General features: G+C 44.9%; 1 protein-coding gene across 1 annotated transcript; it reads right to left on the minus strand.

The window, feature by feature from the left end:
* Positions 1–296: 296 nt before the first annotated feature.
* On the minus strand, positions 297–23302 carry Xrcc6 (X-ray repair cross complementing 6). Its single transcript, XM_004845508.4, has 13 exons — positions 23172–23302; positions 22288–22378; positions 19112–19224; positions 16900–17038; positions 16415–16669; positions 14105–14288; positions 12604–12790; positions 10358–10526; positions 9904–10065; positions 8143–8272; positions 4893–4993; positions 2926–3039; positions 297–698 (listed from the first exon to the last, which is right to left on the minus strand). The coding sequence occupies exons 2-13, from the start codon at positions 22361–22363 to the stop codon at positions 502–504; spliced, it is 1827 nt and encodes a 608-aa protein (XP_004845565.1). The 5' UTR covers positions 22364–22378; positions 23172–23302; the 3' UTR covers positions 297–501.
* Between the last annotated feature and the right edge of the window lie 74 nt (positions 23303–23376).

A 23376-nucleotide genomic window follows, 5' to 3' on the forward strand; every position in this document is an offset into this window, starting at 1 on the left:
ACTGATATTTTTGTTTCCATTGTGACAGTATGTTCCCAGTGGAAAAAATAAATTAAGCTAAGAGCCACTGGCCAGTGCTTTTTGGATGGGAGGCAGACACTCTTCTCCTTCACACTAAAAAACAGTATATATAGTCGGGTGTGGTGGTGCACACTTGTAATCCCACCACTCCAGGAGGCCAAGGCAGGAGGACTGCAAGTTTGACTTTAGCCTGGGAAACTTAGCTAGACTGTCTCAAAAATGTGCAATGGCCCTGGATTCAATCCCCAGTACTAAAAACAAATATCAAAACCGCATTATATAGTACAAACTTAGGCCTTTATTCACGAAGTAGATAAGGCATAGCAAAATGGGAGAGCTGCATGGTCTCCATGGTAACAAGAGGTTCCACAAACCTAAAGCCCTTGGCTCCCAATAGGCAGCACTTGGCAACTCTGCAGAAATAACTGGTAAGTTGGGGAAGGCGGGAAGGAGGAAGGCTGAAGGCAGCTAGCCATCCACTCAGTCCTTCAGGAAGTGCTGGGTGAGCGCGTCCACCAGCTCCTGCTTCTTTAGCCCACCTCTGAGCCCACACACCCTGCAGGCCTCCTTCAGCATGGGCACAGTGAGCTTGCCCAGTGTGCCCTTGGTGGCATGGACCTTCAGCTCCTCCTTAGATAACTCCACGTTGGGCCTTTTGCTCCCAGAACTTTCACCATCTGGGGAGAGAGGCCAGGAAAGAATGACTGGAAACAGCACCAGTGGTAACCCAGCTACACAATCAGGGCCTACGATCTGGGCTGCAGTTAGCCATTTCCCATAACACTGAGATGCTGACCTCAAACCTTGGGGAAAAATGGGCTGGGGATTTAGCTCAATGGTTCCGGCGCCTGCCTTGCAAGCACAAGGTCCCAAGTTCGGTCCCAAGTTCAATCCCCAGTACCGGGGGAAAAAAAAAAAAAAGCCTTGGGGAAAATAGGTGTCTTGGAAAGACAGTTTCATTTAAGTATAAAATCAAAAATGTACCATACCTAGTAGGGGGTTACCAATGGTGTGAATGCCATCAAGTTATCCAAAACAACTGCTCACTCTGGGTGAGCAAATCATTCCTTCCTTTCTTCTCTCCTTCAAAAACCAATGAAGGGGCAGGGGATTTAGCTCAGTGGTTTTGCCGCCTGCTGCACAAGCACAAGGACCTGAGTTCGATCCCCAGTACCAAAATAAAAACAATGAAAGGGGCCAGGGATTTAGCTCAGTGGTTCCGGTGCCTGCCTCGCAAGTGCAAGGACCCGAGTTTGATCCCCAGTACCAAAAAAAAAAAAAATGAAAAACTGGGTATGGTGTAATCCTAGTACCCTGGAAGACTAAGCCAGGAGGATCACAAGTTTGAGCCCAGCTTAAGCAACTTAGCAAGACCCTATCTCAAAAGAAAAAAAATTAAAATAGGGCTAGGGATATAGCTCAACACAAAAGCCTTGGGTTAAATACCTGTACCACACACACACAAAAGCAGCAATGGTAACTCAAGAGGCTGAGATGAGAGGATCACTTGAGCTCATGTTCAGGACTAGCCTGGGCAATACAGTGAAATCCCATTTCAAAAAACCAAACACCTGGGCCGGGGATTTAGCTCAGTGGTTTTGCTGCCTGCTGCGCAAATGCAAGGACCTGAGTTCGATCCCCGGTACCAAAAACAAAACAAAACAAAAAAACAACCAAACACCAACCAAAAAAAGCATTTCTAGGGATCGGGGGTGTGCCTCAGTGATAGAATGCTTGCTCAGCATGGTCATGACCCTGGGTTAGATGCCCAACACTGCAAAAAAACGAAAACAACAAAACCATTTAGAGAGACTCTAAGTTCCAAGGCACCAGGCAATAATGTGCAGGCTGAGCACGACAAACACATGGCCAAACTGAGGACAGTGAGTGAAGAGCCCCAACTTGGTCTACCAGGCCACTACAGGAGTCCCTTCTGATGCAAGAGGAGAAAGCACCACGGCCACCAGCTTCTCCTCACCTTCCCTTTCCTCACAGTCATTAGGGAAGCAAGGCCCAAATCAGGCTCTACTTGGCCAAAGCTAGACTATTCCAGAACAGTGACAGTGCGCAAGGTGCTGTCTCTAGACAAGAGTCACAGTAAAGAGAACTCTAGGTCCAGAGGGAAGAAAGTCCACTAGAAAAACAGTTAACACCAGTAATAGGTACTGCATGGCAGAAAGAAAACCTAATAAAATACATCTCACTCATAACTGGAAATTATAAATCAAAGCAGGATATAATTTTCCCCACAAAATCTTTTCATAGAAGTTTTGGGTTTTTTTTCACTTTTTTTAGAAGTATTTTAAAATAGTACATAAGGTCCAGGATTGGTGAAAGCATAGGAAAATACACTCACCCCTTCTTGGACGGGGTGTTAATCTTATCAGAATTTTCAGAGTCTACAGCTTGACCCAGCAGCTCCGCTAAGTATTTCTCCTGCAACTCTACACCCTCCGTGGTTGCACATGCCCATTGCACACGTCCATCCACGAAAGTTCTGGTTAAATGGACTGGGACAAATATAGCCAACGAAGCTAGCTGCGGCCGTCCTCTTGCAAAAGCTGCCACGTGTTCGTACATATACCAATCACTGTCCAACAGACACAGCTGTGTAACAGGACGGCGAACTGGGAAACAATGTAAATACAATTCCATTCGTGCTGAAAGATCTGTTAGCATTTGTAAATATGTACAGAAATTTCAGAAAGGCCATCATCCTCTTTCTATGATAAGATAATAAAGGCAACTTTTTTGTTGGAGACAGGGTCTCCCTACACAGTTCAGGCTGGCCTTGAACTCACTAGTCTATGTTGCCCTCTTAACTCACAGAGATCCTGCTTCAGCCTCCTGACACAAAGGCAGCTCTGAAAAGAACCTGCCACAGTTCCACAGCCTGCTCCTTACCTTGCTTTCTCTTGGTGGCTTTTCCCTCAGGATTGTAGTCTGGTGGGTAAACAAGGTCCTTGAATTCATCTACTAGGGATCCCAGTCTTTTATGCATTGCTTCAACCTTGGGTACTAGAAAAAGTCAAAGCACAGAAAGTGGCCAGGTGAATCATGAACACCCTGGTGTCCTGACCCATCCAGTTCCAGCTCTGTGGGAAGCAGAGCCTCAAACTGGGATTGGGGGCAGGGAAAAGATCTGCTAAAGGCACAAAAACTCAACAGTCCCACTAGCACAGTAGTGGCGAACCTATGGTATGCATGCTGCAGCTGGCTGTTTGTTATCATTGAAAGCTCTAAAAGGTTCACCATCACTGGTCTAGTATTCCCAAATATTATCATCCCTCAGATCGTGGGGACTGGGTGTGAGACCCCCTCAGAAATAAACTGTTAGATGCTCAAGTCTTTTATTTAAAACAGTACAGTATTGGGCTGGAGATTTAGCTCAGTGGCGCTGCACCTGCCTCACAAGCACGAGGTCCCGAGTTTGAAAGAAAAAAAAAACAAACGGTACAGTATTTGCATATAACCTAAACACTACCTCTCGTATATTTCAGATTATCTCTAGACAACCTATAATACCTAATACAATGGAAATGCCGCACGAATATGTAGTTGTTACACTGTATTGCTCAGGGAATAATGACCCAAAAAAAAGTCTACATGTTTAGTATAGATGCAACTCTTTTCTTTTTAGTACTGGGGATTGAACCCAGGGCCTTTCCACTGAGCTATAGCCCAGCCCTTTTTTATTGACACAGGGTCTTGCTAGGTTGCTAAACTGCCCAGGCTGGGGTTGAACTTTCAATTCTCCTGCCTCAGCCCCGCACAGTACTAGGATTACAGGTATGCACCACCACATCGAGCTGCTACTTACTTTGTAATACTTTTGACCCACAGTTGGTTGAATCTATGGATACAGAATCCAAGGATAGAGCTAACTGTCAGAAAGCTAACTGTACTTCTTAATATTGCTTAAGTCCTTAAGGGAAGAGATGGGCTGATTAACTCAAGGGTTTCTCTTGTGCCAGACACAGCTGGACAGGCACCACAGTAACGCTATTCTTTTAATGCTACCATTAAAGACCTTCGAGGAGGGCGAGCAGGCCAAACTGTTCTGAACTTTTTAGCCTCTGGGAGACTCTTGATTGAACCCAATCTGCTTCCCCATAGGTATTTAAACTCTTGCCACTAGACCAGTGTGCCCTCGTGAGTGTATATGAAAGTCACAATCAAGAAGGGGACCAGTAGCAAGGGAGAGAGCACAGCCTAGAGGCCTCTGCTGGGTAACAGGTGGTTTTTCTTGTAGTGGGGCACAGAGTCTGAGGGCGTGAGAGCAAGCACAGGGTGGCCCTGAGCAGGAGCCACTGGATTCTGAGTCGCTTACTGCTCAGTGCCTGCACACTGGGGAAATCAGGACAGCTGCAGCTCCTGCCTCAGTTCGGAGGCTGAAGCAAGTGAACACACAGGACAGCAGGGCCTGGCTCACAGCAGGCACTCAAGTGTCTAGTACCTGTATCTAACATTCACCAGGCGTGTGGTGGTCTTGTTGGGAGGCAGGGGGCTTAGGAGCTGGGCATTGTCTCTTCTCCCCACAGGCCACTCCCTAGCAATCAAGGCTGGCCAAGAAAATCTCTCCAATAGAGACAGTCTGGAAAGTGAAGTCTTTAGAGAGGCTAGGCAATGCACACACATTACTAGCTCAGAGTGAATCAGAAGGAAGGCCTTTGATGAAAACAGCTTCTTGGGGCTCGGCATGGTGCTGCACGCCTGTGATCCCAGCACTCAGGAGGCTGAGATAGGAGGATCACTGCCAGAGCTACATCTAAGTTCAAGGCCAGCCTGGATAGCACACCAAGACCTTGTCTCAAAAATCAAAAAGTAAAAGCAAAAAAAAGGAACTTCTCGCCTAGGTCCAGGCTTCTTACAGGTCAGATCCACTGCTTGCTCAGGCTCCATCAAATCCAAGGCCAAGGCCTCCAGGTTCCTAAAGTGCTGTTGCAGCACGGGGTTCTCAAAGCTGTCACTTCTGTTAAAACAAAGACAACAATGGGAATCAACTAAAACATAAAAAGGTAAACATTTTAAGAAAATGAAATAGGGCGGGGGATTTAGCTTAGTGGTTTTGCCGCCCACTGTGTAAGCGCAAGGACCTCAGTTCAATACCGCTACCAAAAAAGTCTTATTTGGGCCAGGGATTTAGCTCAATGGTTCCAGCGCCTGCCTCCCAAGCACAAGGTCCTGAGTTCGATCTCTGGTACCAAAAAAAAAAAAGATGAAATAATAAAATCAAACCCAACTGAGATGGCACAGGTACAAAGTCAGTTGAGAAAATCACTCCAAGTGAAAAAGCTCAGGCCTCATCACAAGTCCATTTCTCCCTCTCTAATTCTCAATTCCTCTTCTGACGCTGAGACCCAAGAGTTAATCTCAAAACAAACCTGCCCACCTGTCCACACTGGAAGCTGCAGCCAGAGAGAAATGGAGGAGACAGTGGCTGACATATGGTAGATGCTTAGTGCTCTCATTTGCCCAATAATGGGACTAAACCAGATTATATTTGAAGGAGAAAGGTAACCTAGGCACAAAGAAAAGAATGTGAAAAACTCTACAACTCAGTAGCAAAAAACCTAACAACCTAGTTTTTTGGGGTTTTTTTTTTTTTTGGTGCTGGGGATCGAACTCGGGACCTTGTGCTTGCAAGGCAGGCGGCGGAACCACTGAGCTAAATCCCGGGCTAACCTGGTTTTTAAATGGGCTATACTGGGCATGGTGGTGCATATCTGTGATCCCGGCACTCTGGGAGACTGAGGCAGGAGGATTGAAGGTTCAAACCCAGCCTAGGCACCTTAGCAAGACTCTATCTCAAAATAAAAAAGGACCTGGGATTTAGCTCCGTGGGAATGCCCTGTGTTTAATCTGCAGGACTGGGAAAAAGGAGGGGGAGGGACTTGACAGACATATCACCAAAGACATACAAATAAAAGTTCAAGAGGTGTAAGGGAAGGGGTGCAATGTCATCGTCATCAGGGAAATGCAAATCAAAACCACAGTGAAAATATCCTCACATCTTGTTAGGATGGTTGTGATCAAAAACCAGCAGACAGGGTCGGGGATTTAGCTCAGTGGTTTCACCTCCTGCCTCGCAATTGGAAGGACCAGAGTTCGATCCCCGGTACCAAAAATGGAAAAAAAAAACCCAGCAGACTGACAGACACAGACACAAACACACACACACAGCAGACAGACACACACACACAAACAAGCATAAAGAAACTGAAACCTCTGTACACTTCTGAAGGGAACACAAAATGGTGCAGCCACCAGGAAAAGCTACTTAGGAAACAGAAGCCAGGCATGATGGCCCACACCTATACTCCTAGCTACTTGGGAGGCTGAGGCAGAAGGATCTCAACTTTGATGATAACCTGGGCTACACAGTGAGACTCTTATTTCAAAAAAGAAAAGGAAAGAAAAGGAAACAGGTTTAAAAATTTTTAAATATCATTACTTAATCTTTTTTTTTTTTTTTTTGAGACAGGGTCTCACTATGTAGGCTGTCCTTGAACTCACTCTGTAGTTCAGGCTGGCCTCAAACTCTCTCTGCAACCCTCCTGCCTCAGCCTCCCAAGTGCTGGGATCACAGATATGTGCTACCACGTCCAGCTTCCACTCCTTAAATTTAAAATACCACTATTTACTCCCAAAGAAACTGAAACATCAGAGAGGTACTAGTGCCCCTCTATCTTCACTGCAGCACTATTCACAAAAGCCAATACACAGGAACAGCCTAAATGCCCTTCGACTCATCTATCAAAGAAAATGAGGCGGCACTGCTGGGTGCATGAGCCTGTAATCCCAGCTACATGGGAGCAGAAGGGTATAGCCTGGCAACACACCAAGACCCATTCTCCAAATAACATTTCAGGCTCACAAGTTCAATCCCAGTGGGCAATTTAGCAAGAGCCTGTCTCACAGAATAAAAAGAACCAGGGCTGTAGCTCAGTGAGGAGGCCCTGGGCTCAATCCCCAGTACCAGAAAGGGAAAGGGGGGGCAGGGGTTGGAATCCTGCAATATGCAACAATCTGGATGAATCCTGAGGACATTAGACTAAGCAAAATGAACCAGGCACAGAAGGACAGATTCACGAGCCACTTACACAAGTATCTGAATAGTCAAATTCAGAGAAACAGAGATCAGAAAGGCGGCCACCAGGGCTGGAGGCAAAGAGAGTTGCTGGTCAATGGGTATAAAGTTTCATTTATGCAAGATGACTAAATTCTAGCGATCCGCACACCATTTTAACTAGAGTTAGCAGTACTGTACTTGAGCCTGGCGTGATGGCGCACACCTGTGATCCCAGCACTTGGGAGGCTGAGGTAGGAGGACTGCTGTCAGTTCAGGGCCAGCCTGGGCTACCATAGCGAGTTCAAGACCAACCTGGGCACAGTGAGACTCTTGTCTCAAAAGCCAAAAAAACAAAGCCTAGGGATATAGCTCAGTTGAACGGTCTGGGTTCAATCCCCAATATCACCAAAAAAAAGAGTGAAAACAACTTATGTCTGGTGTCACATTATGCAGGCTCTATGGCCTACTGTGTATGTGGGAGGAAATGCTATGATTTATATAATCACTCTTTTTAACCCTGTAACAATTTCCTTTAGCTCTACTTACCTTCACTCACTATGTAACAACACATATAATCAAGGAGCAAGCCAACTAAGAATTTTGTTACTGCTACGTTTTTGAAAGTGTTTAACCAACTAGTGTGCGTGTGTGTGTGTGTGTGTGTGTGTGTGTCCTTTTAACTGAGCTACATCCCCAGCCCTTTTTATTTTGAGACTGGGTCTGGCTAAATTGCTCAGTTGCTCAGGCTGGGCTGGAACTTTAGATCCTCTTGCCTCAATCTCCCAGAGTGCCTGGAGTACAGGCGTGCACCACTGTGCCTAGCTATTAATGTGACTCTAAATCAACCAATACAGTCCCAGAGTCTTCAATGTGACCAGAGCTTCCGTTCTCTATACAGCTCTTTAAAAGCTCTCAACTGAAAGTAATACTGTACCAGTTTAGTGAAAAGAATACAACCAGTCCCTTGGTCTAGGCCTAACCTGAGTTTCTAATAAGACCCAACTGAGGAGGCCACTCCAGAAGAAAGCCAGGGCCCATCCCATGCTCACCTGTATTTGAAGCGCAGCTTCTGAACAATGGCCTTCATCTTGTCTATCTGCTCTGGGTTGGCCATGACCTTTTCGGGAGCAGGCACATTTCGTTTGTCATCAGCATAGGGTAGGAAGACAAGCTGGAAGCCTGAGAAGAGAAATTCAAACTCAATTTCTCCTTTTTCCTTGGGAGGGGTACAGTACTGGAGATTGAACCCATGGGCTCTGTACTGAGCCATATCCCCCACCCGTTTAAATTTTGAGACAGGGTCTCTCTAAGTCTAAAGTTATTCAAACTGGGCTTGAATTTTTCAATCCTCCTGCTTCAGCTTCTCACAGTGCTGGGATTACACACATATGCCACCTCACCTAGCTTACATTTCTTTACCAGCTCTCTCCTATCAGTGTCAGCAGGAAGGATGCTCTTCCTGAATATGCACTGTTCCTCTCCACACTGCCCCAGCAAGGACCTTTACCTGGGAATGACAGCTGATTCTGCTCTCCAGTGGTTTTTTTCAATGTTGAAGACAGAACCCAGGGCCTCATGCATGCTAAGCATTGCTCTGCCACTAAGCTACATACCAACCACCTCCAGCATTTGAGACATCCAGAGCCAGTCAGAGTGGCCCCTCTCTGAGGGTCTAGTTTAGCTGCTCTGGGCTTCCACCTCTCCCACTTCTCTTCTACCCTCCAGCACATGCCAGTGGGGAAGAGGTAGGAAGGGTCATTAGGTTGATCTGGTACAGTTTGGCTACTTTAGGAAGGACAGACAAATCCAGATGCTGCAACCAGCTGCTGCCGCCAGGTGAGGAGTCCCTGCTGGCAATGCGGAGGGCAAAGGGCAAGCAGGAGGAGCCAGCCCGAGCTCCCCCGTGCTGGCCTCCACCTCACAGGTGCTGTGCACATAGCCTGTCCCAGAGCTGCCTCCGCCTAGGCAATCTCAGCCTCAGGAGCACAAAGCATGACTTGGGATCTAGAGACAAGAGGTAGCCTCTTGATCACTGAACATGCCTGAGCATTCTGATGACCAAGGATAAATACATGATGTATCTAAAGGACAACTTCATAAAGTGAGTTTTCTGTTAGCATGTCTAGAGAAGAGAGACAGCCACCTGCCGAGTACTTTGTGCTGCACACTATACCTTACTTCTTTTAGTAGTTTTGGTTTTGGGGATGGATCCTAGAACCTTGCACGTGCCAGGCAAATGGTCTACCACTGAGCTGCACCCTAGCCTGGCATTCACACATTATTAACTTATCTCAAAGTAAAACAACCCTGAAGAAAAGGTATTCCAGAATTCCCATCTCTGTAGATAAAGAATATAAACAGAAACGTAAAATGCCCAAGTCTGCGAACTAACTAGTGGCAGAGATGGGTCTGAAATAGAGAAAACTGAGCACAAGACAAAATCAAGTCTGACTTCAAAGTCCATGTTCTTGCTACTACACGCTATTGCTTGGCATACACAGGATAAATCAAGTATTAGGCATTACAAGGGGGTGCCAAACAATGGGTTTTAGTCAACCAAGGTGTTGGAATAAGGCCCCTGGGGCTTGTGTCAGTCACTGGCAGTCCCAATCAGATGCTCAGCTGGGCATCATGTACACTGCAAAACCATTTGTGGTGGCCTCACCTGACTACATCACACTCATCTGAGGAACCTTAAAAATACCCATTTCTCAGGTCTTATTCCCATTAACTATGGCTCAGCAGGTTTGAGTTAGGATCCCAAAGCACAGACACACTCTGGGAGCCTTGGAAATCCTTCTGTCACGTACCTGGAGGAGTCACCTGAATTTTCTGGTCATCCAGCTCCTCTTCCTGTGGCACCAAAGCCACAAAATATGGGGGGGTGCTCTTGCGGGGCGTGTATCTGCACAGGGCTATGACCTCCTTCTCCAGACACTTGATGAGCAGGGCACTGAACAGGGTTGAGCTCCCTAGAAAACAAAAGTCCCAGTAACCTACATCCTAGAGTTCTCCTTTCCTCCCTCTTTGCCCATGGCATGAGCCCACAAATTCTCTCCCACGTTCTTTATTCCACAGACCCTCTTGGATTTTCAAAACGCACGTCAGTAGTATTGAGGGTGCTGAAGAAATCTGTTTGGTCCCTCATTTCCAAAATGCCACATTAACATTCCCATGCAGGATACAAGTAGTGCCCTCTCAGGGCGCAGGTCTGGATAAACTGTCCTGGGCTCAAGTCTGTTTCCCTTGGTCTCTGCCACTTACCATTCACCAGGGACTCCTCAGGGTACATGAACAGGGAGGGCCTCAGGTAATGGTGCTTCTTCAGCAGGGCCAAGGGCTTGAAGCCGATGAGAACCAAACCTGGCTCATCAAACCGCTTCAGCTGCTCGGTTTCCTCTTTCTCTAGCACAATCTTCCGATTCCCATAGATCTACAGGTAGAGAACAAGAGGGCCACACAGAGGGTACATGGAGATGTAAAGTGGCAGCCACACAACACTAGCAAGATAAAAATCAGCTCTTTTTAAGGAGCAAGAAGATGGCTCACCAGGGGCATCATCCTATGAAAACAGGGAATTTACTGAGTGACTTCCTGGTACTTTACATTAGTTACCTAATTAATCTCTCTCTCTCTTTTTGTGGTACTGGGGATTGAATCCAGGTCTTTGCACATACCAGGCAAGTGCTCTACCACAGAGTGACATCCCTAGCTCATTTTTATTTTGAAACAGGGCCTTACTAAGTTGCCCATGCTGGCCTCAAATTTGCAATCCTCTCGCTTCAGGCTCCTGAGTAGCTGGGACTGTAGGCACACATCACAACTGACCTAATTTATCTTCACTAACAATCCAAGGAGGTAGATGTTAAACTGTCTCACAGGGGCTAGGGAGGTAGGTCAATGGCAGAGCCCTTGCCTAGTATGCACAAACAAGAGGCCCCAGTTTGATCTCCAGCACTTCAAGTAAACAAAAAACAAACAATTTAACAGATGAGCAAACTGAGATCCAGTGGTTAGGTAACTCATTCCAGGTTATACAACTTCACTGGGCTTTAAATCCAGATCTTTCTGGTCCCAAAGGCCACTCTCTTCAGGTATTTATTGCTTCTTTCACATACCATGTCACCCACCCCGACTCACAAAGGATGTTCAAGCCACTCCTGTGGAATGAGAGGACCCATGTCTGGTGCTGGGTTGGGTCTCAGTGTGGAATGCAGATGTGAACACAGACCCAAGGGTTACTTCCGAACTCTGCTTGCATTCTGACCTTGAAATGTGATTAATAACAGAACTAAGTAGCAGAGTCAAATGTATATTATGCATAACAGAGCTCCAAGGTTTTTTCAGGCACAATGATGGAACTCAGTGCCCAGAACTCCTGCCTATGAATACACCAACAGGAAAAACTAGCCCATTTCCAAAATGGAAGGGAAAATTTCATCTCTTCTCCTTCAAAAGGCAAAGCAAAAAAAAAGAGGAAAGCAAAGGCCAGGGATTTAGCTCAGTGACACCATGCCTGCCTAGCAAGTACAAAGTCCTGAGTTCAATTCCCAGTACCAAAAAAAAAAAAAAAAAAAGCAAAGCAAAACACTCTGTTTTGAAATGTGTGCTCTAAAAACATTGCATAAGTTGAATCAAAATGCGATTTCATTTAATCACCCAAGGTCCTGAACTTACGTAAAAATCTGATTCTCTCCCATATCATAATTGAAAAAGGATGACTCATTTGATTTTTTTTTAATTTTAATTTTCAATGTCAAATCCCTCTACAGATTGAATAAAGTGAGAGGATGAGGACAATACTTTGTATTGGAAGACCATCTTTCAGGTTCAGAAAGGCAGATGTGAGTCATTTCAAGGCACAGGAAAAAAAAATCTCACTAGTTTAGTATTTCATTAATTTAGTAAAAAGAAATTTTAGTTTGGTAAAAAGAAATTCTCTCCCTTAAAGAAAAAGTCCACTTCATACCGACCACTGCCCTAGCTCCTTCTCTCCTAGTTAACAAGCAAGCACAGCCAAAGTTTCCACAGCCATCTCTTGCAAACACAGAGGCTGTTTAACTTTCCAACTCTCAGGACATCATTGACCTGGACACCAGAATTCCAGAGAGTAAAAATTTTTGTGTCTCTAGCGGGGCTAGAGAGTTGGACAGTGGAACTGATTAAACTGGCCAGGGCTGGGGCGGGGATTCAGCTCAGTGGTTATGCCACCTGTCTCGAAAGCACAAGGACCCGAGTTCGATCCTTGGTACCAAAAAAAAAAAAAACTGGCCAGGGCCTAAACTGCAACTTAAAACCCATTTATGTATTGCACAGAGCCAACACTGCAACTAAAACCTGAATACTGAGGTTTTAGTTTAGAAAAAACTCATACATTAACATGTTTTCTCTTAAAAGAAAAACAACAGGTGTGCCACAGGTTTACCACCATGGAGCTAGACTGTCCACATCTTGCCTCCCTGACCACTCTCCCACAGGAGGGAGCTCGAGAAGGCAGCAGATCTGCCCACCTGAGACCGCTTGGTGTCACTGGGCAAAAGCAAGCTGCCTGTGTTCACGTTGAACGTCCGAGTCTTGGTTTTCACTGGTTCATTGGTTTCCCGGTATAACCTCACTGGCGGTGGCTTGCTGGCCTTCTGGACCAGGTTATAAATGCCCACAGTGAGCGCTGTATCTCTGTCAAGTTTAAATTTTAACCTGAGAGAAGAAAAAATGAAAAAGCTGGACTAAAAGGTTACATCTATTTTCCTATCTAAAATTCTTTAATAGAGGCCAAGCTTTGTGTTGCTTTATTCTCTCCAATAATCCTAAGCAAGTTTGTATAACACAGAGATGAACTACATACATGAACTAACTCCCCACAATAGATGCAAGCAATATGTACGGTGAATGTGTACTAATAAAAGTTAAAAAAAATTTTTTTTTTGGTACCAGGGATTGAACTCAGGACCTTGTGCTTGTGAGGCAGGTGCTGGAACCACTGAGCTAAAATCCCCAGCCTTATTTTTAAAAGAATGCTTTTTTTTTGGACAGGCTCTCACTAAGTAATCAGTTGACCTTGAACTCTCAGCAACTCTGCTTTGGCCTCCTGAGTACTGGGATTACAGGCTGGAATGCATTTTAATACAACAGAATTTTCTATACCGTGATCTCAGGGGTCTAAAACGCCAGATTAGTTTGAAAATCTATTAACCACTTGAAACGTGACAAAAGGCATACTGCTTGGTGGGGTAGAGGTCACCAGTAGAGCTCTTGTTGGGCATGCACAGGCCTGGGGTTTGACCCCAGCACTGTAAAACACTAAACACCTGGGGCCGGGGATTTAGCTCAGCGGTTCCGCAGCCTGCCTCGAAAGCACAAGGACCCGAGTTCGATCCCTGGCACCAAAAAAAAATAAAATAAAAATAAATAAATAAAACACTAAACACCTGCTCCGCTTCAGAGAGAAACACTGTGACCCCTTAGGGTTCTGATATCAAGGCTCTTAAAAAGATGATCTACCACATGTCAGCCTTTTGGCTAAGATCAAGCATAGTAAAGATCATCTGACAATCCTATTGGTCTCAACTGTTTAGGGGCTGGGAAGGTAGCTCAGTGGCACAGCATTTGCCTAGCATGCACAAGGTCCTGGGTTCAATCCCCAGAAGAAAAAAATGAGAGTAATATGATTTTAACAATGGTAATAACCCTTAATGAATTTTTTCTCCATACCTGTTCTGTCTTAGGTTATTTTTTAAAAATTTACTCCTAAAGGCAACTTAACAAGGCAGGTGTTGATATCCCCAGTAGAGAGAAGAAAACGATGTACTAATGAGTACAGCTGGGGACACCCTGATTCTGCAAGGAGACAGGGCTGTGCTGTTCAGCAAGCACTGCACCAGCGATCTGGACGTATAGCAGGTGTTTTGGAGGAGCACACACAGCAGGTGCGCAGTCAGGGATATCAGAGCAAGCCACTGCCTGTCAGCCCTCAGGGGACACTGTGGGCGGCCAGCCCAGCATCAGTCCCACCTGGAGAGCACGCGCTTCCGGGTCTCCTTGGCTCGAACCTTCCTCAACAGGTCTTCCAGCCTGCTCGATTCCTCAAAGTGAACCCCGAGGTCTGCATCCTCTTCTACGCTGATGATATCTCTGTAGAACAAGGATATGTCAAAGCCCCCATGTTTCTTCAGGTGCATCAAGTCAAGGAAGATACCTGGTGTGAGGACAGACAAAAATGAGGATGAGAACAACTACCAGCAAGAGAGAAAAAAGTTTTCTAAAGAGATAGGGTACAGCCAGGCATGGTGTTACACACTTGTAACCTCAGTAATTCAGAAGGCTAAGGATCCCAAGTTTGAGGCCAACCTGGACAACACAGCAACACCTTCTCTCAAAACTAAAAAAGGGGGCTGGGTGTGGTAGTGCACCCCTGTGGTGCACTCAGGAGGCTGAGGCAGGGGGATCACTGTGAAATTCAAGGCCAACCAGGGCTACATAGTGAGTTCAAAGCCAGACTGAACTACATAGCGAGACCCTCCCTGTCTCAAAAAAAAAAAAAAAAATGCCAGGAATTTAGCTCAGTGGCACTGTCCTGAGTTCGATCCCTGGTACTGAAAAAAAAAAGGCAGAGATATAGCTCAGCACTTCCTCTGTTCAATCCCCAGGACCACAAAAAAACCAGAGAGATAGACAGACAGAGAAAGAAAGAGAGGCCGAGGCCCATTATGTTACCCAAGGATAGGGCCGGGGATTTAGCTCAGTGGTTCTGACGCCTGCCTTGAAAGCGCAAGGACCTGAGTTCAATCCCCGGTACCAAAAAAAAAAAAAATGATGTGGTTACTCAAGGATGTCCCGAATTCCTAGACTCACGAGATTCTCCTACCTCAGTCCCTCCAGTAGCTGAGACTACTGGTATACACACTGTGCCTGGTTCAGAAAATTTCTTCAGTTAAACCCAAATTTCATTTTGTTTATCTTGGGGGGGGGGTTATTTGTTGTTTGTTTTTTTTGGTACCAGGGATCAAACTCAGGGTACCAAACTTGCGCTTTCGAGGCAGGCAGCAGCACCACTGAGCTGAATCCCCAGCCCTTCTTATTTTTATTTTGAGACAGGGTCTAAGCAGTCCAGGTTGGCCCTGAACTCACTATGTAGCCCAGGTTGCCTTCAAACTCATGGCAATCCTCGTACCTCAGCCTCCCAGATGACAGTTGTGCACCATCATTTCTGGCTTCTCAAATTTGATTCTGAAAACTCTCGCTGAAACTAAATTGGTTATTAACATTTTCAGGACTTAAAGAGGCATGATTACATGATTACAGCCATGGTGCCCATAATCCCAGCACTTGGGAGGCCTCTGAGGCAGGAGGACTGCTGAGAGTTCAAGGCCAGCCTGGGTTACACAGTAAGTTCAAGGCCAGCCTGAATTTCACAGTGGGATCTTGTCTCAAAAAAAAAAGTGGCTAGAGGCCAGTGATTTAGCTCAGTGGTTTCGCCGCCTGCTGCGCAAGTGCAAGGACCCAAGTTCGATTCCCGGTACCAAAAAAAAAGTGGCTAAATAAATCAGTTATTATGACTTCACACAACTTACTCAAATACTCACTTTCATGATAGCATGTTAGACAAGACTGCTCTAGTAGAACCCTGTAGACAGTATGGCAAGACCACTGAAGACCATTTCTGGTGTTAATGTTACACTGGTGTCTTCTCCTGGCTTCAGTTCAGGCCTTTACACTGAACTGTATCTACGGCCCCTTTTTTTTTGTTCACATCTCTTTTTCACTTTATTCTTTCATTTCACCCTAGATGGTGAAAAGCAAATGCCTGACATCAGCTATAAAGAAAGTAACAAAAGGCCAGGGATTTAGCTCAGTGGTTCCGCCGCCTGCCTTGCAAGCGTAAGGACCGGAGTTCGATCCCTGGTACCAAAAAAAATTAAAAATCTACTTGGTCTTGGTGTCCAGAACTTCATCTGTAAAGTATGCATGTGAATATGCTTTGGGCCAGGGATTTAGCCCAGTGGTTCCACTGCCTGCCTCACAAGCGCAAGGTCCCGAGTTCAATCCCCGGTACCCCGCCCCGAAAAAAAGAAAGTAACAAAAGCTGAGCGTTGTGGCGTGTGCCTGTAATCCCAGATTCTCAGGAGGCAGGGCCAAGAGGATCGAAACTTTGGGGCCAGTCTGGGCAACTTAGCAAGACGCTGTCCTAAAGTTTGAAAAATAATTTAAAAGGCTGGGAATGTAGCTAAGCACTCCCTAGGCTCGATCCCCAATACTGAGAAAAAAAAGAAAAAAGAGAGCAATAAAGTTAAGTGCCAATTACCAGAACAGGCAACTGTCTACCTGTGTCACGGAGATCGCTAGCCTTGGTCCTGGCCCGGCTGGCCTTGGCACTGTCACTGCCATGGGGGTCATCATCGTTGGTGAATAACATGATCCTCTTATGACTCATCTTGACCTGCACATCGCTGAAGAGGTTGGCACAGACCCACAGCACTTCACTCAGCGAGTAGTCACACCCATGGCCGATCAGGTCTTGGAAATGGTTTTGTCCCTGCTGCCCCTTAAACTGGTCAAGCTCCAGCACTCGTTTAGCACCTGGCCGGAGGCAGGGAGTCAAATGGGCACAAAAACATCTGAGCATCAGCAGTGACCACCTTCATCACAGGCAAACAGAGTCTAGACATGCACAGTGAGGTCACATCCCAGCAAGGACCCCAGTGTGGGAGAGCACACTCCTAGACAAGATAGAATCTGCTCCCTCCCGCTCAGCCTTTTGTCAGGACAGTGACACTCCCACAGAGGGAAACAATCAGACTATCACTGACCTGGATTATCCAGCTCTTGTAAAACATAAATATTTTTGAAATTCACTGAATTTTTGTCTTTCTTGGTACCATAGAACACCACTCCCAGGAAATCTCGGTCACTGCTTATGATCTTACTTGTGTACACACTCTCGATACACTGAAAAAAAAAAATTCCAACAAATATTTGCTTACCACCAAGCTTCAGTTCTGTAAGTGCCTAGTGTATAGTAAGTGCTCAATACATGTTAGCTGCATCTATACATGGCACTAGAGTAACACGTGACCTTGACCTTCAGGAAACTCTCCAGTCAGTGAGAGTAATGGGCAAATGAACATAAGTATCATATTACAACAAAAGGCAAAGCTGGGCATAGTGGCATCACATGTAACCCCAGCGCTCTGTGAGGCTGAGGTAGAAGGATCACAAGTTCAAGCTCAGCCTGGGCAACTTATCAACTTAGTGAAACCCTGCCTCAAAATAAAAATTTTTTTAAATGGCTGAGGAAGTAGCTCAATGCGAAGATCCTAGGTTCAATCCCCCAAACTAAATAAAACAAAACAGCAAAAAAAGCTAATATATATGTGATATATATATGTGTAAGCAGTCCCTACCAGAAGAAGTCAGAGAAGGTCAAACCTGTATATTCTCAGGGAGGAGACTGTCCCACAGGGGCAAAAAAAGCCCAGTGCTAGAACTAGAAACCTGGAGTTGACTCCCACTGATGTCACTTAACCGGCTCAGTTTGGACAAGTCACAAGCCTGATCTTTCCTCAAGTATTTTCATACCAAGAAACAGTTTACCTATATAAAATAATCACAAGGGTTAAGAAAACAAGTAGATGTGACCCAAAGACAGGTCAGTAATATGAATAGCATCCCTTGAAATAAAATGGCTTAATTACGCAGCTAAAGACCCAACATTCCAGGCCAAGCAAAGATCGTCTCATCTAAACTAATGTCATCATCTGGAAAATGAGGCCTCTGAAGAGGTGGGGGTTGGTATTTAACTCTGGGGGCACAGACAAAATTAAGTTTCTGAGTCTACAAAGCTGAGGAATAAACCAACTGTGGTGACTTTTCCACGTCCTGCCTAAGCCCCTTCCTGGCCTCCCTTCACCGTAAGTCTTTTTTTCTTCTTCCAGTACTGGAGATTGACTCTAGGGCCTCTACACTGAGCTACATCACCAGCCCTTTTCTACTTTTTATTCTGAGACAATCGGGTAGAGCTTGAAATGTCTACCTTAAATGCAGAATTTATGTTATGGCTAGTTACTGACAATAATCTGCACAGCAAGTAGTCATTTCTGCAAATATTTTAATCTACTCTTTGACTATCTACAAGCTTTTACAAGAATTCGGTGAGGGCTCTTTCTAAATTCTAAGAATTAAAACAAAAACAAAACCTCTGTTTGATCTAGCAACAAATCTTTTCCTTTTTGGAGACAGGGTCTCATTATGCAACCCAGGCTGACCTCCAACTCTTGGGGATCCTCCTGCCTCAGCCTCTCAAGTGCTGGGATATCAGGCATGCGCCACCACACCCAGCTTCACAACACATCTTAAATAGTACAGAGGTTAGCATGGCCTGTGCAAGATGAGAAAAAAGAAACTAAAAGAGAATTTTAAAAACTGTTCTTTTATTGCTTCTTATCAAATACTTGGTGTTCATCTGTAAATGTCTCATTCATCTGATTCCTAACATTACTTCACTAGATCTTAGCCAAAAGGCCGAGAAGCGATCCTAAGAATATTTGTTTTTTTTGTTGTTGTTGTTTTTTGTTATCCTAACATTACTTTTGTGTATAAGTGTGGCGGTGGTACTGGGGATCAAACCCAGGGATGCTCTATCACTGAGCTACATCTTCAATTTTTTTTTTTAGCAGAGTCTCACTAGGTTGCCCAGGTTGGCTTCCGACTTGTCTCCTAAGTTGCTGACATTACAGGCTTGCACTACCACACACAGCTAACCCTGCTGCTTCTTTCTCAACTGCAATCATAGGCAGCCATCCTAAGAGGCTAACCACATATCATTCACAAACCTTTCGAAGAATCCATGTTTTTTTTTTATTGGTACTGGGCATCGAACTCGGGTCCTTGCGCTTGCACAGCAGGCAGCAAAACCACTGAGCTAAATCCCTGGCCCAAAGAATCCATGTTTTTAAAAGTTATGTTAATACTTTTTTGTTGTTGTTTATTTATATTATTAATCAAATAAAAAGGTAGTCTTACCTGGATACTCATATCAAAAGGAGTCAGTTCATTTTCACCCTGAGATTCAAACATGGGCCTGGAGACATCCACCAAAAATATCAAACTATCTCTTCCTGAGTATTTATATTCTCCTATGGGGGAAACAAACCAGAAGAGAATGTTTACCCTTATATCACTCACACAAAACAGAAAAGCCCCTAAAGAAAAAGTATAAACTAGTGAATCATAAGGCAGATACCCCTAAAACCACCACCCATGTCAGGGAACAGAAATAAACTTGCTGAATTACACAACTAAAAACATCAGCACGCCAGAGTTCTTCCTATATTTCTGCCCAATTACAATACCCACCTCGCCCCAAAGTACCTAGTATCCTGACTGCTGATAATCACTCCCTTTTCTTTTAGTTTTATCAGTCTAGTGACATCCCTCAACATTAAACATTAAAAGTCAAAGTTCTGACTTTTTAAGAGATGTTTTTGGAGTCTCAGTCTACAGATATTCCTCTATCTTCCCTTATAAATTATCCGCTGATGAACCAGGATGACCTGACACTTACATTTAACTTTCCTATATTCTGAGTTGTGCTGACTGTATACTTTATTATTTCCCTTTTTCTCCCCTCCCTAGTGTTGGAGATTGACCCAGGGGCTCTGTACCACTGAGTTACATCCCCAGCTTTTTAAAATTTTGAGACAAGGTCTCACTAAATTGCCCAGACTGGCCCTACACTTGGAATCCTCCTCCATCAAATTCCCAATTACCTGGGGTTACAAGTAGGCATTACACCCAGCATTCTCTTGTTTTTGTTTTTTGAGACAGTCTCTAAATTGCCTACCCTGGGCTCAAACTTGTGATTTTCCTGCCTCAGTCTCCTGAGTAGCTGAGATTGCCACCACACCCAGCTACATTGGGCTTAATACAATAAACTTAATTAGCTGCCTTTTGGAAAACAACCTAGCAGTACTGTATCTGTCAAAAGTCAACAATAACTATCTTGACCAAGTGAAATCTACCTTTTAGCAATCTACTTTAAGACATGGAAAACTTCTTTAAGACATGCAAAATTTACTACAATGTTATTAAAGCAACAAAGTGAAAATAATTAAAATGCCCAACAGGGCCAGGGATTTAGTGGTGCAGCCGCCTGCCTCCCAAGCACAAGGTCCCGAGTTTGATCCCTGGTACCAAAAAAACCTCAGCCCAACAGAAAATAGAATTTCAATACATTTACAATAAGTTACAAAGACTACATACATCTAACTATTTGTAAAGATATATCTATGACACAACAAGGAAAAAAAGAAGAATACATGTTTAAAATTAAGAATACAGTTGGGGGAGCCGGGGATTTAGCTCAGTGGTTTCGCCACCTGCTGCGCAAGCGCAAGGACCCGAGTTCGATCCCCAGTACCAAAAAAAAAAAAAAAAAAAAAGAATACAGTTGGGGATTTAGCTCAGCAGCTCTGAGCCTGACTTGAAAGGGCCAGGTCCTGAGTTTGATACTCGGTACTGGTAAAAAAAAAAAATTAAGAATACATGTTTTGGGCTGGGGATTTAGCTCAGTGGTTCTGCTGCCTACCTCACAAGCGCAAGGTCCCAAGTTTGATCCCTGGTACCAAAAAGAAACACAAAAAAATGTATTTTTTTTTCCTTAAATTCTTTTATTGGTACATTTTAGGTATACAATACATTTACATTTATCATTGGGAACTTGTACCTTTACATGATGTATCTCAGTAAAAAACATGTATTCTTTTTTTTTTTTGGTACCGTGGATCAAACTCGGGTCCTTGCGCTTGCACAGCAGGTGGCGAAACCACTGAGCTAAATCCCCCGCCCAAGAATACATGTTTTAAGAATACATATTTAAAATTATTTTTTGAAGAAGAGTGGTATAAATTAAAATGGGTGAAATGTACATGCACTACGATTACAATATAAAAATCAGATACGGGCTGGGGATTTAGCTCAGCGGTTCCACCGCCTGCCTTGTAGGCCCAAGGAGTTCTATCCCCGTATCAAAAAAATAAAAATAAAAATAAAAATCAGATACAAAGAAAAACATATGTTTTGCTTTTTTTTTTTTTGGTACCAGGGATCAAACTCTAGTCCTTGCGCTTATGCAGCAGGCATCGAAACCACTGAGCTAAATCCCCAGCCCAGAAAAACGTGTGTGCGTGTCTGTGCGTGTGTGTGTGTGTGTGTGTGTGTGTGTGTATTTAAGAAATAAAGACTGAAAATTAGATGAAGGAAATATTCAAAATGCCGAAATGAAGCTGGGAATGGTGGTCATGCCCATAGTTCTACAGAGGCTGAAGCAGAAGTCTTTCCTGAGCCCAGCAGTCTGAGGCCAGCCTAGGAAACATTATAATAATGAGACCCCATTGCAAAAATTAAAAAGACAGCTTGGCATGGTGAACACCTGTAATTCTAGTTATTCAAAGGGCTGAGGCAAGAGGATTGCAAATTCAAGCTGAACTGAGGCAGTTTGGCAAGAAGCAGTCTCAAAATAAAAAGGACTGGAGACGTAGGCAGAGATCTCACCTAGCATGTGCAAAATATAGACAGTAAAAAGAAATAAAAATACAAAATGATGGTAGTAGTTATGTTAGGGTGGTAGATATACAGATTACAGTAAGTTTTATTTTTTGTTTCCTGTTTTTCACTTTTAATAAAAAACACTTCAAAATATTCTACTCAGGAATGAAATTAACCAGAATATAGATTACATGTACCCTTTATTTCTCTTCCTTTGCCCTATGTTACTAATTGCCAAACCCAAAGGCTATCCTAAACTGTGTCACTAATGTTTACTCTTCCATGGCTGCAGTTAGTTAATGTAGAGTGAAACCATTTTTATAGAGGTCCTGGAATGAGTAAAACTCCTTTCTCGGGTGACAAAGGGTCTTACTTGAGCCACATAAGGTGACAAAGGATACCCCCGAACAGGTTCATTTACTGGAATTCAACAGATGTCAACCTTCTAGTAACCAGAAAAAATGTAAGGCTAGCAATGTCCCACAGACTAGACCAAGACATAAATAAAAGAGGCCAGGCTGGCTCTGCAAAGCTCAAAGGGAGAAAAGTATTTCAGATTATGTGGGGAGAGAAAGGTGGGCCATACAACAGACAGCGGCAGTTAAGGTATTTCTGCTACACACAGGACAGCACTAAACATTAAAGTCACTTACCACCTACATCAGGGCTCTCCTCCTCCTCTTCCTCCTCATCGCCCTCGGCTTTATAGTAAGACTCCCACCCTGACATGTTGGTTTCTGCTCACTAAGTAAAATAAGATAAGGTAACAAGCAAATATTTTTCTATTTCTTCTTTTTTTTTTTTTTTTTTGGTACCAGGGATCGAACTTGGGTCCGTGCGCTTGCAAGGCAAGCGGCGGAACCACTGAGCTAAATCCCTGGCCCTATTTCTTCTTAAAACAGAAGCTCACTATCTTGTCCAGAGTAGTCTCAAACTCACGATCCTCCTGCCTCTTCCTCCCAAATAGCTGGGATTATGGGAGTGTACCACTGTGCCCGGCAGTAAAAAATCGAGATCGAAAACCTGTCAACTTCTAGGCTCTTTCGAGAGTTGTTCTAAAGTTACTAGTAAGGATGGGTCCTTATGCCTCGAGCGCTCTCAGTCGTTGGGGTGCAGAGGTGAAGGGACTCGGGATCATTCTAGCAGCAGCTTCATCTTAGCTGTCCGTTGGGAGCCAAGGTGGCCGCTCTGAATGTGCGCTGGGGCAGCCCGACCCTGGGGTCCAGCCTCTATCGCTATCTCGACTACAAGGGTCCTCCGTCTTCTAGCGGATCCATGTTGCTCATTCTGCCCCCAAATTTCCCCCAACCGCCCAGCCAGCCACGTCCACTGAAGTCCAACTCAGGCGGGCCGCGGAAGCCGGTTGTCGCCTCCCCCCGCGAGCAGCGGGATCCAGCAGCGGTCCCTGCTCAGGGCTGCACACTTCTGACGGACGCTGCCTCCCACCGAGGCTAGGGAAACTAGCTAGACTGAACGGCAAAACAGAACGAAGCCAGTCCCAGGCGGCAAGCAACACGCAGGAGCACGAAAGACCTACCTCAGCCACAGAAAGCAAAGCAACCAGAAGAGCACCACGCACGCTCACGCTGCAGTTTTTCCCCACCTCCCGGCCCACCTCCGCCGCTATCAACGCCCCTTACGTCATCGCGCACAGCGCGACCTTCTTCCCGTCAGGCTGTCTCCCCCACTGGAACAACCCTGTACCCAAGTCTATCGAGAGCCCCCCGCCCCTTCGGTGAAGC

The sequence above is a fragment of the Heterocephalus glaber genome, unplaced genomic scaffold (assembly GCF_053883595.1).
Source record: "Heterocephalus glaber isolate CG9 unplaced genomic scaffold, H.glaber_assembly_v1.0 deba00001444, whole genome shotgun sequence".
Classification (NCBI taxonomy): domain Eukaryota; kingdom Metazoa; phylum Chordata; class Mammalia; order Rodentia; family Bathyergidae; genus Heterocephalus; species Heterocephalus glaber.